This window comes from Puntigrus tetrazona, chromosome 21 (genome assembly GCF_018831695.1).
Source record: "Puntigrus tetrazona isolate hp1 chromosome 21, ASM1883169v1, whole genome shotgun sequence".
In the NCBI taxonomy this organism is placed as follows: domain Eukaryota; kingdom Metazoa; phylum Chordata; class Actinopteri; order Cypriniformes; family Cyprinidae; genus Puntigrus; species Puntigrus tetrazona.
Window position 1 is genome coordinate 17,573,522 of NC_056719.1, and position 17,515 is coordinate 17,591,036.

General features: G+C 37.8%; 1 protein-coding gene across 1 annotated transcript in view; it reads left to right on the forward strand.

The window, feature by feature from the left end:
- The window catches only part of dpysl3 (dihydropyrimidinase like 3), a 23,910-nt gene extending 6,499 nt beyond the window's left edge, over positions 1 to 17,411 (forward strand). Inside the window, exons 3-14 of the mRNA XM_043221002.1 lie at positions 142 to 326; positions 2,441 to 2,605; positions 4,211 to 4,272; positions 4,473 to 4,553; positions 6,198 to 6,266; positions 6,584 to 6,704; positions 9,087 to 9,243; positions 9,701 to 9,842; positions 11,548 to 11,718; positions 14,652 to 14,831; positions 15,750 to 15,906; positions 16,516 to 17,411. Coding sequence (XP_043076937.1) covers positions 142 to 326; positions 2,441 to 2,605; positions 4,211 to 4,272; positions 4,473 to 4,553; positions 6,198 to 6,266; positions 6,584 to 6,704; positions 9,087 to 9,243; positions 9,701 to 9,842; positions 11,548 to 11,718; positions 14,652 to 14,831; positions 15,750 to 15,906; positions 16,516 to 16,601 — 1,576 coding nt within the window. The 3' untranslated portion in view covers positions 16,602 to 17,411. The remainder of the gene's footprint in view (positions 1 to 141; positions 327 to 2,440; positions 2,606 to 4,210; positions 4,273 to 4,472; positions 4,554 to 6,197; positions 6,267 to 6,583; positions 6,705 to 9,086; positions 9,244 to 9,700; positions 9,843 to 11,547; positions 11,719 to 14,651; positions 14,832 to 15,749; positions 15,907 to 16,515) is intronic.
- Positions 17,412 to 17,515: the final 104 nt, after the last annotated feature.

Consider the following 17,515-nt stretch of genomic DNA (forward strand, 5'->3'; position numbering starts at 1 on the left):
TTCACTTATTTTTAATATTATTCTAATTCTAATGCAGTGCAGCAACACGTCGGTGACAAAATATTCTCATGCATCCGTTAACATTTGTGCCATAGTGTAATTAAAACTCTTGCTGAATCGCCATCGTCTGTCAACTTCCAGGCAAATCGGAGACAACCTGATCGTCCCGGGAGGAGTGAAGACCGTTGAGGCCGATGGGAAGATGGTGATTCCTGGAGGAATAGACATCCACACCCATCTACAGATGCCCTTCAGAGGAACAACCACCGTGGATGACTTCTCTCAGGGCACCAAGGCTGCTCTCGCCGGAGGAACCACCATGATCGGTGAGGTCCTGACCGCTGATCCTCAGAGTGGACCAAACCGTGGGCTTTCTGAGGCCATCTGCTGTTCATTTACTCAACCACTGGCCTTACAAGATGTGCACGATTTTTTTTGTTAAAATGGATCGACAATTAACCCACAATACGCGACCCTGGAGCCCAAAACCGGTCACAAGAGTCATTTTCTTTAAAATGGGTTGGTTAGGATAGGACGATATTTATCTGAGATGCGACCGCTTTCAAATCTGGAATCTGAGGATACAAAAAAAAACAGGAAAATCACCTTCTACATTGCTTTAGCAACGCGTATTACTAATCAAAAATTAAGCTTTAATATATCTACTGCAGGAAATGTTACAAAACGTCTTCATTGAACGCGATCTTTACTTGGTATCCTAATGATTTTTGGCGTAAAAGAAAAACGTATAATTGTGAGCCATACAATGCTAGAAATATACCCCAGAGACGTAGGGCTGGTTTTGTGCTTGTGTGTGTTTTGGGGTCTTTTCAAGCACGTGTATTCGTGCAGCGCTGTCAAAGTTACACAGTTATATTATTTATGCACCCAATAATGATGGATATTTCACACCTAAAGCGTATGAAGTTAATAAACTAATCTTTTTCAGCTCACGTTTAAAAACCATGTTGGAAAAAGCCAGAAATCTGGAAGAAATGCTAACATCTGCATTAACTGGCAAATGCACAATTTCATTTTGTTAAGTGGACATCTTTTTTTAGCTTCTTACGCACGTGTTTAAAACATTTTTATTAAAAAACTTCACGCACGAATCTAAGAATTGCAAAGTGCATAACATCTGCAGACACCTTTGCCATAATACTAATTTCTCTGTGTTGTTTTGTGGATTTGGCGTGTTTCTGCCATTTATAGAAACAAATACCACTAAAACGATTAAATCAGTTCGAAATGCCCCTTTAGTGTTAATAGTGTGTGTGTGTGTGTGTTAATGGAACATAAACATTGAGAACGGTGTGTGGAAATACAGCAGGCCTTTCTGAGCGATCATGAAGAAGAAGCGACGACGGCTGGAGCATCAGAGTACAGTAAACACGTTTTAGAGTACATTTCCAGCTGGACACGTCCCTTTGTTCCCAGAGGAAGTGTGTGCTAGATCAGACATGCAGATAACACGGAGACAATGAAGAGCGCTGAAATATTGAGAGGCTCCTCACTGAATCTGATGGGATGCTCAATGGGCCCAAAATATTAGCCGTGGTAATTCAGTCTGATTCTAGGAAACGCATGCTGATTTTATACTGTTTTCTCATATTAATGGCCAGCTGTGGATATCAGGTTGTGCAGATTTTTATTTATGCATGTAATTATAAGCGCTTTTATTAGCAGTTAGTAATGAAGAGTGAATTCATACAGTGGACTAACAGCATATACAACAAATGCAAGCAAATATAAAGACTTTACAAGCAATGAACGCAAAGCAAGTATATGAAGGCTTTCCATAAAAAAGTGCAGAATTGATTGGGAATCGTTCAACAAGGCCTCGTGGTGCATCAAGGAAGAGATTATTAATTATCGCAATTATATGCGACCCTGGGTCAAATAAGGGCCAACTTTTTGAAATTGAGATCTGAGGGTGCGCCAAAAATATTGAGAAAATCACCTTTAAATGAACTTATTAGCAATGCGTATTAATGCATATTAAGCAACGCGTGTTAGCAATGCATCAATAAGGAAGCTTTGATATGTTTATGGTAGGAAATGTAAAAAATATCTTCATGAGACATCATCTTAACATACTAAAGATTTCTTGAATGCATTCAAACTGAAACAAAAATCAAATAAATGTAGAATAAAGCCAAGGTTCATTGACTCGGTGATCAAAAAACGTTCTTTATATAAAGATATGCGTTATATTTGGGAAGTGACACAATTTCACAAATAAACCTTTTTTTTGTCTGAGCAGTAGTTCATAATTTTCCTCATTCGTATAATGTGGTATCGTTTATCGTATCGTAGACGTAATGGGATTTCTTTAAAGGTGATTTTCTCAATAGATCTCAATTTCAAAAAGTTGTCCCTTATTTGACGATTCAGACTGATGCAGTTTTCCCACACGTTAGTAAGTGTCTCTGTCCTGCAGTGGATCACGTGATCCCGGAGCCGGGCTCGAGTCTGCTGGAGGCCTTCGACCGCTGGAGGGAGTGGGCCGACGAGAAAGCCTGCTGTGATTACTCTCTGCATGTGGACGTCACCCACTGGAACGACAGCATCAAACAAGAGGTCCTGAGCCTCATCAAGGAGAAAGGTGGGAGGATGCATTGCTGCTACACGTCTTTACCTCGCTTTTTTGGTCATTTTCACCCAAATTTGACCGCCATCCTAATATTTTTGCGGTATGCCTGTAGGAACGTGTCATATATCGAAACAAAGAACCGGTTTTCATTGTTCGTGTTTTAGTGAACTCGAACGCGGTTATACAAAAATACTACCTTTTGGACAAAAAATGGAGAAAAAAAATATCAAAGCACTGCATTTTCAAGCAAAATACATTATGATATCATATTCTTTCACCTGTAAATAATTATATGAATTAAAAATTGCATTCAGTAAACAGAACTAACACACACACACACACACACACACACATATATATATATATTTTTGACAGGGGAAAGAGTTAGGGTTGATTTTAAAGTAATGACTGATTTAGCCTTCTCAAATCAACACGACATGCCTTAAATAAAATCTATAGAAATAAAACACAACGCATTTCACATTATTACTTACAAATTTGTTGTGCTATTAATTGTAAAATACACTGTAAAAAGTTAAAAAGTTGAGCCAACTTAAAATTTTAAGGCAATCTGCGATTTTTGAGTTTTCCAAACCTATTTTTGTAGGAGTTTTCTAAGTTGTGGAAAATGTTAAGTTGGCTCAATCTTTTTGTTTTACAGTGTAGGTGTACATCCAGTCGCTTCTTGTGGAGCGCTGAAGAGCTCTTTGGAGTACATGGATGCACTGATCGCTTGCATTGCAGTGGAAACTTAAAATACGCTTAATCTTAAACAGCAGCCCAAACTCAGCGAATACTTGCCAGTTTCAAAAAGATGTAAGCCTTTGACCAAAGAGTTGTAGCATGCAGATTAATGAAATCTTCAAAAATGGTCCAGCATGCAAAAAAACACCAAACAAACCCAAAAACTCTTTGAAGTTATAAATATAAGCAGTGCAATATCCCAGACAGAAAGTTATTTTTGGTCATTTTTGAACTACTTTTAGAAATGATGCTCAGAAATAATCTGATTTATTACAGCTTAACCTACAAAGGAGTACAGGATCTGTGTTGCTGCATATTGATGTGCTTTTTATTTATTATTTACTAAATATTAAATATTTTTATTTATTATTATTATACTTTTGATTTTAGAATATAATTTTATAATATATATATATATATATATATAGTATATATATATTTATATATATATATATATATATATATATATATATATATATATATATATATATATATATATATATATATATATATATATATATATATATATATATATATATATATATATATATATATAAAAATATATATATATATATATATATATATATATATATATATATATATATATATATATATATACAGTATATATAATTTTTTTTTGTCATAATGATGCATTTTTCTTTAAACGTCAACATGAAAAACCCAAATCATTGCATGTCTCTCGTCTCACTGAACATGATTCATCACTTTATATTTTACGTATTGCCCCATTCTGGTATTTTCATCATTCAGTTCATTTATGACGGATCACGTCCCCACCCTACCTTTTTGTGCTTTTTCTGCTTTGAGAATAAGAAATGCAGAACATCTGATTTATCTCTTCTGTCCAAACAGGAGTGAACTCTTTCCAGGTCTACATGGCTTATAAAGACCTCTATCAGATGAGCAACAGCGAGGTAAGCTAAAGAAGTGTTTATAGAGAAAATATAGTTATTATTTATTTATGTATTTATTTCTTTGTCTGTAGTATTGTGGATATACGCAGTCTTACAGCCTTAAAAAGACTTTTCAGGCAGAAAAATTGATTGTAACAATATATAAATGTTTTCTCTTGTCGCCTGATTTTATGAAAACTTTTTTTTCTGTGTATGCACAGCTTTATGAGATCTTCACCTTCCTGGGAGAGCATGGAGGAATTGCTCAGGTTCACGCTGAAAATGGAGAAATAATTGCTGAGGTATGAGAACCGTGTGAATATTAAAGGGCTTGTGAAACGTGACCATTAACATCGTCGTATGGAGTCTGCTGTTACAGCAAGACTTATAACCAAAATGATTTCATGTGACTCTGCAAAGATGTTCTTCGTGGTTTACGGCTGTTTCTAGACAGCGACTAAATGATTTTAGGTTTCTTCGGCATATTTCATGTTGAAGCATGGCTTATCAAAGAGCCACATTTCTTCTTTCAGTAGTCAGAAGCTGTTTTATTAGATGGACGGGGCTTTCTTCCACCAATATGGTCAGGACATTGTTCTAAAACATGCATATATGAATATAAATATGCTTTTTCACCAGTGCACGTCTCTTTCGGTCTTCTGAAGTCAATGACTGAGACTTTCATGCTTTGTTTCCAGTAAAACAGCAACTTTTTCAACTTTTTGCAAACAGCAAAGATTTCGTAAAAATATGTCGTATGATGCTTCCTTGTGAAAATAAGTGCACTTAATTGTCTAACTGTATATTTATATATATATATATATATATATATATATATATATATATATATATATATATATATATATATATATACACATACACACACACACACACACACACACACACACATATATATATATATACACACATATATATATACATATATAAGTATATTTTTAAAAACTGTACTTGCATATAATATAATAAAATAAAAGGCCACTTTTAGTGCCATTTCATCCTAATGACTATATTTCTTAACAGACTTATGCAAAATTCTTTAAAAAAGTCTTATATGCATTTTGGAAAAATCTTAAATTAAAAACTGTATTTTTATTTGCATTTTAAATAATTAATTAAACATGTTTCGTTGTGCTTAAAAGAAGCACACTTATCTTGATATGCTGACTAACACACTAAAGCGCATGTAAAGTACTTGATTATAATTTTAACTTTTAAAGATAGTATTTTCAATTATATAGTTACAACTGTGTAATTACAAATGTAATGTGCAATTTCCGATCCATTTATTACTTTCATTAATTATAAAATAGAGCAACATTGTCTAAACACCGTCTAAAAAAGCATTATTTTTGCTGCCTCAACATGTGCAATATCCACGTTTCCTTCATAATGAAAAGATAAACTTTCTCACTCACAGTAGAGTTGAGTTTAGGATTCGATGTCTCTTGTAGAAATTCACTGAAGCTCTACAGAGTTGAATAAGAAGTGATGTGCTGCTATGGAAACCATACGTCGCTTAATCGTGAAACAATGTAAAATAATAATGTTATACAGTGGAAAGCATGCTTTGGTCACATTGTAATATTTGTTATGAGATGGCAAGGAGAGGATCTTCTTGAAAAAATGCCGGTGTTCCTGAAAATAAATGATTACACAGTTTCCATGTTTGGAGAAAAAGTGACCTTGGAGATAAATGTATAGCAATAGCCACAAACACATCGCCAAAGCTTCATTCCTGATTAGCAAGATGCATTGCTAAGAACTTGATTTTGGGCAACTTTAAAGGTGATTTTCTCAGTATTTAAAAGATTTTGACCTATCCTAGCAAACCAGAGAGGTTATTTGTTACAGATTTCAGTTCTGGTTTTGTGCTCCATATGTAAAAATGTCACAACAAAGAGGCTGGTTTTGTCCGTGTTCTCCAGGAGCAGAACCGTATGCTGGAGATGGGCATCACGGGACCCGAGGGACACGTTCTCAGCCGTCCAGAGGAGGTCAGTGAGTGCTATAACGTCCCCGCAGGCCCTGGGAAACATCCTTCCCCCAATTCTCAACGTAAAACGTGCAATAAGAGCCAGAACACCAATCTGATTTCACGTTGAAGATTTAATTAGTCTGGCATCGGTCTGCCGCTGATGTTTCGCAGGCATGATGCTTTATCTGGCTTTATCGAGGTCAGCCAAGAAAGTGGAGAGGGGAGCTAGATTTGCGAGGAATTTTTTTTAGCTGTGCATAAAACTAAACCGAAAGAGAGACTGTGAATCTGCTTTTAAATGGGGCTGAATCTGTGTGTGTGTGTGTGTGTGTGTAGCTGGAGGCCGAAGCAGTGTTTCGGGCCGTCACTATTGCCAGTCAAACCAACTGTCCTCTTTATGTGACCCGCGTGATGAGCAAGAGCGCCGCTGACATCATCTCACAGGCCCGGAAAAAAGGTACGCAGCATCCCAAACAAGACATCCTCTCAAATAAAAGCCATCTAAGAGCCACGCTGTGCGAGTGAGTTTCCGTTAGCAAGCTTTCTTTTTATTATTATTGTATAATAAATGAAATAGAATGGAAAAAGAATAGAGCAAGCTATTTCTAGAGATTTTTCGCTTTTATTAAATTAAAAAAAAAACACAGAATACAAAAAGATTAGAAAACTGGTTGCTTTTTGTGAAAATGAACAGTACGTTAATAGAGAGCGACTTTAAAAGGGACTTTTTTAGAATAGAATTAAGAATAGAGAGTACTAGAGTTCACTAGAGGTCATGAAGATTCTCGAAAAATACATTTATTTCATACTAAGCACAGCTGAAATCTATTAACATATTTACTGACACATCGCTCGAGAAAAATTCTAATTAAAACCTTATTTGCACGATGAACATTTCTCGATATTTAGCCTAAAATGTGTTTTAAAGTCACTGCTGATGAGGTGTTTAAATGCGAGCTATTCAAAGTGGACCTGAAGTATATTTGCAATAGTTCCACTTCAGCACGAATACTCTAAATACATCAGTATATATTTATTGTTTTCATGAATTAAAGTGAATTAAGTGCAAAGTTAGTTCTTCCAGTTCAGCGGACTTTAAGTATACCAGTTTATTACAGTTGCAGGGTATTTATTTTTTATTTATTAGGTACATCAACATGCCATATACTTTTAGTATACTTAGCATTAAATAAATGTATTTCACATATGGTTTAGTATATTTATTTTTCATTAGGGCGCTAAATCATCAAACAAATAAATAAATAAATCATTGCATGTTACATATAATTTACTTACTATTATAATAACGATAAATTGTGCAAAATTACATGCAAATCAAACCCTAATCCTAATTTAACTTTCGAAAATATTAAATAAATAAAATAAACTGCTATTAATAATAATAATAATAAGTAAATATTATATTAAAACATTAGCATGTAGACCCATTACAATAAATCAAATCTATCTGCACTGCGCAATGAATCTCGTTTACATCAAGTTTATGCTTTTTTTTGTTACAAATCAATTTGCAGCATGCTAGTGACTTGAAGGACTGTGATTGGCCGTTGCGCTCACATGCTCAACAAACACGCCTGTGATTGGCTGCAGGCTCACATCGCTCCAAAGACACGTCGCTCACAGATATGTGTTTGAAGGCAGCTGCTGATTAGTCGTGCATTATGATTTGCAATATTTACCGCATTTCGTATATAATTGCGCGAATGCCAGCAGTGTCCTGGAGAGGTTTCAGAGCGAGCCGAGCTTCCAGGAAACAAGGTGCAGAACACAATGACAAGCTTGAGCTTTCACAGGCGTCCACTAGTTTACATCTCGTCTGACGGTGATGACCTTCGGTCGGATACAAGCGTGTGTAAATATTGCACGTTAATTATTATTCATTTGTCATTTAAATACATGTTGGCTGTCTATACATTATTTGCAATCCATCATTATAATAGCTCGTGCTGTTTAGTCACTGTGAACCAATCAGATGCAGCGCTTGTGACCTAAGCAGATGTGACAGAAGGTCAAGCACTCGAGGACACAAGTGTGATTTTAGACAACTTTGGGGTTTTTTTGAATGCAGATAAATAAAAGTGTAGATGTTAAACATTTGTACAGTTGAGCTATTCCCAGTGTAGATTCTGTAAAATAGAAATAAATCAATGTTTTGTCAGTGAAGTAAAAAACAAGACAAACTAACAACAAAACTGGTTCACTTAATACTATATTTGATGGGATCTGATGGGTGCTGTTTAAAATGAAATCACGTAGAGCGGCCATTACTGTGAATAAATTGAGCGAATGGACTTTAAATAAATGTCTCAGCTATCATTAAAAATATTTACACTTGTGTTTTGAAAGTGAGTCAAAGTCTTACGGCTTTGGGACGTTGTGAGTAAATGATTGCAAAATACCCATTTTTGGGGAAACGAATTCTTTAATAAAGTGTATTGTGCAGCAGTTTCGTCTCTGAAATGGTTTCTGTAGCTTTCCCAAAAGCGTGGGAAACGTCTTACAGTCTCTGTTATGCTCTTCATCACAGTTCTGGTGCGTTAAATCTTCATCACGCTAACCTGTGACTTTCTAGGCTTTGCTTCTATGCTTTGTGTGACTGTCTTGAACGGAGACTTTAGCTTTGTGTCAGTGGACATCCTCTCGATGCTTTTAAAGGTCTTTGAAACTTCTCATACGTAGGTTCAAGGATTCACCAAGAAGGGTTCGTGGGGTTTATCAAGAAGTATGCTTTCTAAGTGATTTATGGCTGGAGGACGAGTAATAAAATCGACGAAAGCATATTGTAGATTTGCTTTAGACCCGAGCCGTTTATTTCTAGGTAACGTGGTGTTCGGCGAGCCAATCTCGGCCAGCTTGGGAACGGATGGGACTCATTATTGGAGCAAGAACTGGGCAAAGGCGGCGTCTTTTGTGACCTCACCACCCCTCAGCCCCGACCCGACCACCCCAGACTACCTAAACACCCTGTTGGCCAGGTAAACATAAGCGTACGCTAAAATACAGTACATCATTTTACAGTTATGGTCTACAAAACCATTGACTAGAAGTCACTGATTGAAAATATGAAAACACTGTATGAAATATTTGATGTTTGTTGTAAAATATTTCAGATAGATGAAAGATTGGGCCAGATTGGGCCAGGGCTTGTTTACCACCAAAATGTCTTCATATGGATTCAATAAAGGAGAAATATCCCTCTGAAGTTCCTCTAAACTTGTATAAACATATGCATTCGTCACTTAATAATTCACTCAGTTTAGTCATTGGATAATTCTATAATTTAGTCTTTGAATAATTCAGCAGTTTGTTTCATTTATGTGAACACGCACTGATTTTAGAGCGTGTATGCTGAAACCCACACCGACTTTTATATTGGTCTTTGATATGAAAACAGTGTTTACAGTGGTGTGTGTGTGTGTGTGTGTGTCTCAGTGGTGATCTGTCGGTGGTGGGCAGTGCTCACTGCACGTTCTCTGTGGCTCAGAAGGCCATTGGGAAAGACGACTTCACTCAGATCCCTGAAGGAGTGAACGGAGCCGAGGAGAGGATGTCCGTCATCTGGGACAAGGCTGTGGTGAGGATCAATCCAATTCACATTCTCACATCCAGAACGTAAAAAATACCTCAATATTTACTCAATACATCAACTCTTCCCCCACCATTGAGAGAATTTTACTTTTTCACTGTTATACGGTAGGGGCGCTATTACATACCTTCTAAAAGAGTACTGATTCTGTGGATCAAAGCTTAGAGTCTAAATAAGATCCCATTTTGACCATTATCATCTTGCTCCAGTTACCTATTTTGAAGCACAGGTCTGTGGGGTAGTGATTCATTGGAGCACAAGTCTACACAGTAATGATTCGTTTGCAGCATGAGTCTGCGCAGTAATGATTCGCTTGGTGCATGAGTCTGCGCAGTAGAGATTTGTTTGGAGCCAGAGTCTGTGCAGTAGAGATTCATTTGAAACATGAGTCTGCACAGTAATGATTCTTTTTGATGCATGAGTCTGCATAGTAGTGAATTGTTTAAGCATGAGTCTGCATGGTAGTGATTCGTGTGATGCCCAAGTCTGCGCAGTAGAGATTTGTTCAAAGCCAGAGTCTGTTGTTTGAAGCACGAGTCTGCATAGTAATGATTCATTTGAAGCACGAGTCTGCCCAGTAATGATTCGTTTGGTGCATGAGTCTGCGCAGTAGAGATTGGTTTCATGCCCAAGTCTACGTAGTAGAGATTTGTTTGAAGCCAGAGTCTGTGCAGTAAAGGTTGTTTGATTGCCCCAGTCTTCAAAGTACAAATTAGTTTGAAGCATGAGTCTGCACAGTGGTGTTTTGTTTGATTCCCCCAGTCTGCGCAGTAGAGATTTGTTTGGAGCCAGAGTCTGCGCAGTAGAGATTCGTTTGAAGCATGAGTCTGCACAGTAATGATTCATTTGATGCATGAGTCTGCATGGTAGTGATTCGTTTGATGCCCAAGTCTGCGCAGTAGAGATTTGTTCAAAGCCAGAGTCTGTTGTTTGAAGCACGAGTCTGCACAGTAATGATTCATTTGAAGCACGAGTCTGCACAGTAATGATTCATTTGAAGCACAAGTCTGCACAGTAATGATTCATTTGAAGCACGAGTCTGCACAGTAATGATTCATTTGAAGCACGAGTCTGCATAGTAATGATTCATTTGAAGCACGAGTCTGCACAGTAATGATTCATTTGAAGCATGAGTCTGCACAGTAATGATTCATTTGAAGCACGAGTCTGCACAGTAATGATTCATTTGAAGCACAAGTCTGCACAGTAATGATTCATTTGAAGCACGAGTCTGCACAGTAATGATTCATTTGAAGCACGAGTCTGCATAGTAATGATTCATTTGAAGCACGCACAGTAATGATTCATTTGAAGCATGAGTCTGCACAGTAATGATTCATTTGAAGCACGAGTCTGCACAGTAATGATTCATTTGAAGCACAAGTCTGCACAGTAATGATTCATTTGAAGCACAGGTCTGCACAGTAATGATTCATTTGAAGCATGAGTCTGCACAGTAATGATTCATTTGAAGCACAAGTCTGCACAGTAATGATTCATTTGAAGCATGAGTCTGCACAGTAATGATTCATTTGAAGCACGAGTCTGCTGGGAAGCTTTGAGCATGTTGATGGCATGGTTGCATGAAGCTGTGAAAGTAGGAAAATAAATCTTATATACATTACTTTTTTCTCTAAAGCACCAAAATAAAGCAAACCCTGCGTTTGATTCCGCTTGTTTTTCCTGTGCTCAGGTCACTGGTAAGATGGATGAGAACATGTTTGTCGCTGTGACGAGTACCAATGCTGCCAAGATCCTGAACCTTTATCCACGCAAGGGTCGGATAGCCGTGGGCTCAGACAGCGATCTGGTTATCTGGGACACAGACGCCGTCCGGACCATCACTGCAAAAACTCATCATTCTGTAAGTGCTCTTTAAATAAAACCATCGAACGCACCGCATAGTCACATTTTAGAGAAACATCTAAACATAGAGAGGGAACTGAACTGGCCTTCACTGACCTTCCAGTTCCTGTGAGAGGAAATACATTCTTCTAATGAATCAAACTGTGTGTTCATACAGGAACACGCTTTATAAGCATTTACTGACAGCAGGTATGATCATAACATGCATACTAATAAGCAACTAGTTAATAGTGAGAGTTTTACTAAATCTTAAAAAGCTTTAAAGGCTTTTTCAAGCCAACGTCAAAGTTTACTCCCAAACTTTTTCCAGTCCAATAGAAGAACCTGCAGTGAGTGTCCAGTCGCTCCATTCTTTCTCTTTTCTTCTTCCAAACATCAGCGAAAGAGCATTAAACTGTACTCCCATCAGTCACGATAGTGACCATTTATAAAGCTCTCGCTTTTAGCGCTAATATGGAAAAAGTAAAGTCTCGATTAAATTTGTGCAGTCTCACATGATTAGTGTAAAATGTCACATGACCAGAGGAGTTTATTTCCTGTTTACATCTTGAGAAGATAATGGCTGCATCAAAGCCCCAAAATAAAAATCTTGTAAAAAGCATGCTAACATGAAGATATAACAATGATTTATATATATATATATATATATATATATAGTTTTATATATATATATATATATATATATATATATATATATATATGATTTTTGGTACACATTATATTTACAGTTATTTTGAAATAATGTATATATAATTTTGCAGTGACAAAATAATGTACTAATATTGTTTCAATATTGATGTTGTAATGCTGGTAACACTGATAATAAAAAAAAAAAAAAAAAATATATATATATATATATATATATATATATATATATATATATATATATATATATATATATATATATTATGTATTATTATATATATTATTTATATTATATATTTTTTGTCTTTTATCTCAGTATTCCTAGCTATATTGTATAGTTCTTTATGCATAATAGTAGAATATGATCAAAGATAATATATATATATATATATATATATATATATAATGGTATATATGTTTTTTTTTTTATATTTTATAGATATATATATTAATTTTTAAGACTTCAGAAAGATTCAGTATTCAGTACACACATTATCCCAGCGGACCATAAAACCATTTTTTACACACTTTTCCAAAAACGTTTATTTCAAAGGGCTGCTAGTGACACATCTCCATGTCTGAGAAACATTTGGGATTAAACGTGTTGAAGAGCTAGCGGGATGGGAGCTGGATTCTGGGTCGTTTGAAAACGGTTGGGGAAAAGAGTCAGCAGAACTCAGGCGCTGCCAAAATGACATCACATTTTCATTTCCTTTTCGCCCACTTCTCTAGAGACCGTTACACATCCAAACTTTCAACCGTGGATAACACGGCCGATGTTTATTGCTTGTTTATTCTGCGGCTCCGTATCCTTGGTTCCCGTGCTCGGTGAAGTCACCTAAAACATGACTTCATCACCTTGGGTTTGTGTTGTTCTACATGAGCTTAAGCCCATGCCAGGGTTCTTGGCAGAAGTCGCTCGACTGTCATTTCCTGTTCTCGCACACAAAGGATGGACGAGCGCCAGAATTTCTGTGGAAAGGCCGTGGATCACGCGGGACATCTCTATAATTACGATATCCACTAGAGATGAAGAAATCAGAAAACAAGGGAGTAGTAAACTAAACAGAAGTGATGCGTTTTAGAGAGAGCGGTAACAAAAAACAGGAGGCTGCGAGTGTGAGAAAAAGACGAGGAAGTAGAGAGGGATGTTTTTGTGATTGCTCTGTCCAGCTGTTTGGCGAAGAGGTGAAGAACGAGGACGGGAGTGAATGAAGAGGCCATTTTTGAACTTTCTGTGCAAGTAGTATCATGTTTGCATTAAAATATGAAGCGGCACAACTGTTTTCTGATAATAATAATGTGTTTTTTGAGCAGCAACTGATTTCTGAAGGATCGTGTGACTAATGATGACTGCGCATCACAGGAATTCATTATATTTCACATTAAAAAAACAAACTATATTTAAGTTGTATTGTATAATTGTTAAATCTATACTTTTGTTTAAATAAATGGCTTCATTTTCATTTCATCGTGCCTGTAATGCCTAATAAAGCGACCTTTAATGCTGCTTTGTGTACAGCGTTACCGGGGAAACCGATATATTTTAATCACTCTAAAAGTGGCACCCAGTAGCGAAGAGTGCATTTTCATGCAGACCAACATGAAAAGACCAACAAGGACAATCTGCTAATGGTTAGGGATGCGCCGAAATTGATAACCGAACAACCCAAAAGACTGAATAAATTATGACGTTGATTGAATATACTGGGTTGGGATCTGTAATATTACATCTGTAATGTTTTAAAAGGTTTCTCTTCTGCTCGGCAAAGCTGCATTTATTTGTACAGTAAAAAAAACACATGTCTCATTTAAGAAGGGCGTCCCAAAAAATGTCATTTCATTAGCTTAATCATTTCAATTGCGCTTTGATGGAGGACATTTAAGAAATGTTTAGCGTGAAGTAAATTGCTGTATGTTTTTGAAATGCTAGGCAAACAGTAAAAAGCACATTTAATTTATGTATAAATCGGCAAAATATATGGGGACTATGCGAAAAAAACATCTTCGGCATTCAGCCTTCTCTCCAGTGTTTTATTTGTTCGGCTTCAGCCAAGACTTTTCATTTCGGTGCATCCCTACTACTTTCATGTTGACGCCAGCATTGTTCGAAAAACGACTCGTTTCAGTGATTCACAGTCCACTCTTTCTTTCGACAGACAATAACTTTATACACCGCGCATGTTTTGATTCACTTCGAGCGGAGTTACGCAAGAGCATTCTCGAAAACCCAAACAGTTAAGTACTGCGTTGCGTGTTGAGCGGGCTGTGGTTGTGTCGTTGCAGGCGGCCGAGTATAACGTGTTCGAGGGCATGGAGCTGAGAGGTGCACCGATGCTGGTGGTCTGCCAGGGCAAGATCGTTCTGGAGGACGGGAACCTGCACGCGACCGCCGGCGCCGGACGCTTCATCCCCTGCGTGCCGTATCCGGACTTCGCTTACAAACGTGTCAAAGCCAGGAAACAGGTAGAGCAGGCCCTCGTGACCCCGGCGCATTCAAGGCAGCGCTCCGATCCAAGTCCGGTGGTTTTTAATTCTGCGCTTTATCATAATTTCCTCTAGGAAAGTCTCTTTGCGGTTTCGAGTGGAGTGAGTGCAGACATGCGGATCTTGCCCTGTACGCAGTTTAAACCGTGGCTCCTCCATCGTGCCAAAAACAGACAGAAGGAAGCTGAAGTTTTAGGAAGAAGATGTATAAACGTAGTCACATGGTTGAAAATTAAAACATAGCATTTACAGAGATATTCAGTTGTGTCACCCTTACTGTACTAAAACCCATTCATTTTCGAAAAATACGATATTTTTGAGAGATTTCGGCCCATTCGTAGAATGTATTATAACTTTCAAGCTTCAAAAAGTTTTAAAAAATGATACGAATCAGGTGGTTTAATCCAAGACACCTGTAGGCGCATGATTGCTTTGTATGCTGCACATTTAATTCAGGCTTTTTATTCACATAAAACACCGATCTGTAAACATGTGAATCAGTTCTTTCCTGTTAAATTATTATTCAAAAATATGGAGTGATGTGGGTGTGAATTAATGGAAGAGTTTACCCAAAAGATGAGTTTATGGGAACAGATTTGGCGATTTGATAGATGCTCAGCAGTGAATGGGTGCCGTCAGAATGAGAGTAAAAACGTCACAATAATCCACACCACTACAGTCCATCGGTTAACATCTGGAGCTGAAACAAACTCATCGTGAAGACATGTCACTCATCACCGATGCAGCACGATCTGGAACCGACTACGAAAGCAATACGCGACTTACGGGTCATCTGGGGACTGTGGGCTCACATAAGAGGATAAATGCATCCATGCGACGCGTGTGCTGCGCAGTCCTGTGTTAAACACGAGCGCTGCATTTGTGTTTCTCCTAAAGCTGGCCATTCTGAAGGCGGTCCCCAGAGGCATGTATGACGGCCCCGTGTCTGAGTTCTCGCCCATGTCGAGGGGCGGCACGCCATCGGCCTCCACCCGAACCTCACCCACCAAAGCCCCCGTGAGGAACCTGCACCAGTCCGGCTTCACGCTGTCAGGTAACCCCGCAGACGGCACGATTACTGACGGGATGAAGGCGTGTTTCTGTAGCTCAAGTGCCAGGATCATGGCTTCGATTCCCAGGGAATGCATGAACGTTCGGTAACGGGGTCGACACAAACATCTTCCGAAAGCAACGTTATATTATATGAAAATATAACGCGTATTAAATGTCTTTTAAAGTTGTCTGCTTGATATGTGAACATTTTAAAAAAGCCCCCACCAAAAAAACAAGCTGAAAAAGAAAAAGAGATAGATATTTTCCTTAACATTGTATTGAAATTGACAAAAAAATTTTTTTTAGATTATAATAGGGTGTGTATATACACATATATATTGGTGCTGTTAATTATGCATATATAAAGACACACATAAAGCATCTATCTTTATGTATAGACATAAAACGATATTTCATATCTAAACATATTCCTCTTAAATGTATTCATGCATGTGTTTGTATTCATATACACACATGCACTTATGTTATGTGAAGAAAAGCTGTTATTTTGGACGCTCTGATATACATGTGTTGAATATATCGCATTGATCTAATCTAATATTCACATTAGTGCTCTCTCTCTCTCTCTCTGTTTGTGGTTTCTCCTCAGGTCCCGAGGAAGCGCCCATCAGACCGGCCGGAAGACGCATCGTTGTTCCTCCCGGCGGTCGCTCCAACATCACCTCCCTCAGTTAAACACAGAGAGCATGCAAGAGAGAGGCCAGGATCAAATCAGCCGTGTAGAAGTAAGGCGATTAGTCGGGAAACTCATGCCTTACCCTCCGTGATTTCCTCCTGCTGAGTGACTGAAGATCAGTAGTCCACCTCCGAGAAAGCAAAGCATTTAGTGTAGCGCTACGTTCATTTGTGTGTTTAGATTAACTCAATTAGACTTTAGGATTACCGTAAAGGCGTCTTTGGTTTGGATGGTTTCTGAAAGGTTTGCGTTCGGTAGAGGAAGGACTACTGGGGCGTGTTTCATAGGGCTTCGTCTGTATCCCCTCATAAGCTTTATTTGCGTGCATCAGCTGTGGTTATGCTAGTTAACGTTACTTTGTAAATGAAGTTAAGTTTCTTTCTTCTTCTTCTTCTTTCTTTCGAAGTACAACAAAGTGTAATGTTAAGGGAAACCATGCAAGGGTTACAGGACGTTCACATACTGTACTGCTTTCATTATCCGTCTCGCTGAAGATACACGCTGAGAAATAAACCGTTTCCTGCGTAAATTTAAAGGACGATTAACAGGTGCTACAATGTCTTTTCTTAAATCGATCAAAGTATGCGTTTTTGATATCCGGATCCTTCACGTGACGTCGGCAGAAACACACTGTATGTTAGACAGGCCTGAAGAGAGACACCGAAGGACGTGGGATAGCTTGTTTATTATATTTATGTAGGTTTGATTGTACTACCTTTTTTTTTTTAACATCTGAGTCGAAAGAGGCGGGTGAAAATGAACGTGTGATGTGCAAAATCTGCTCCTCAATAAACACAAGTTACAACCGACTGGCCGTGAGTGATTTCTCAGCCGCTCTTTATGTTCACCTGCAAGGAAACGGACGAAACACACGTTACACGGAGAAAGCGCGAGCACGAGACCCAGCAGCATC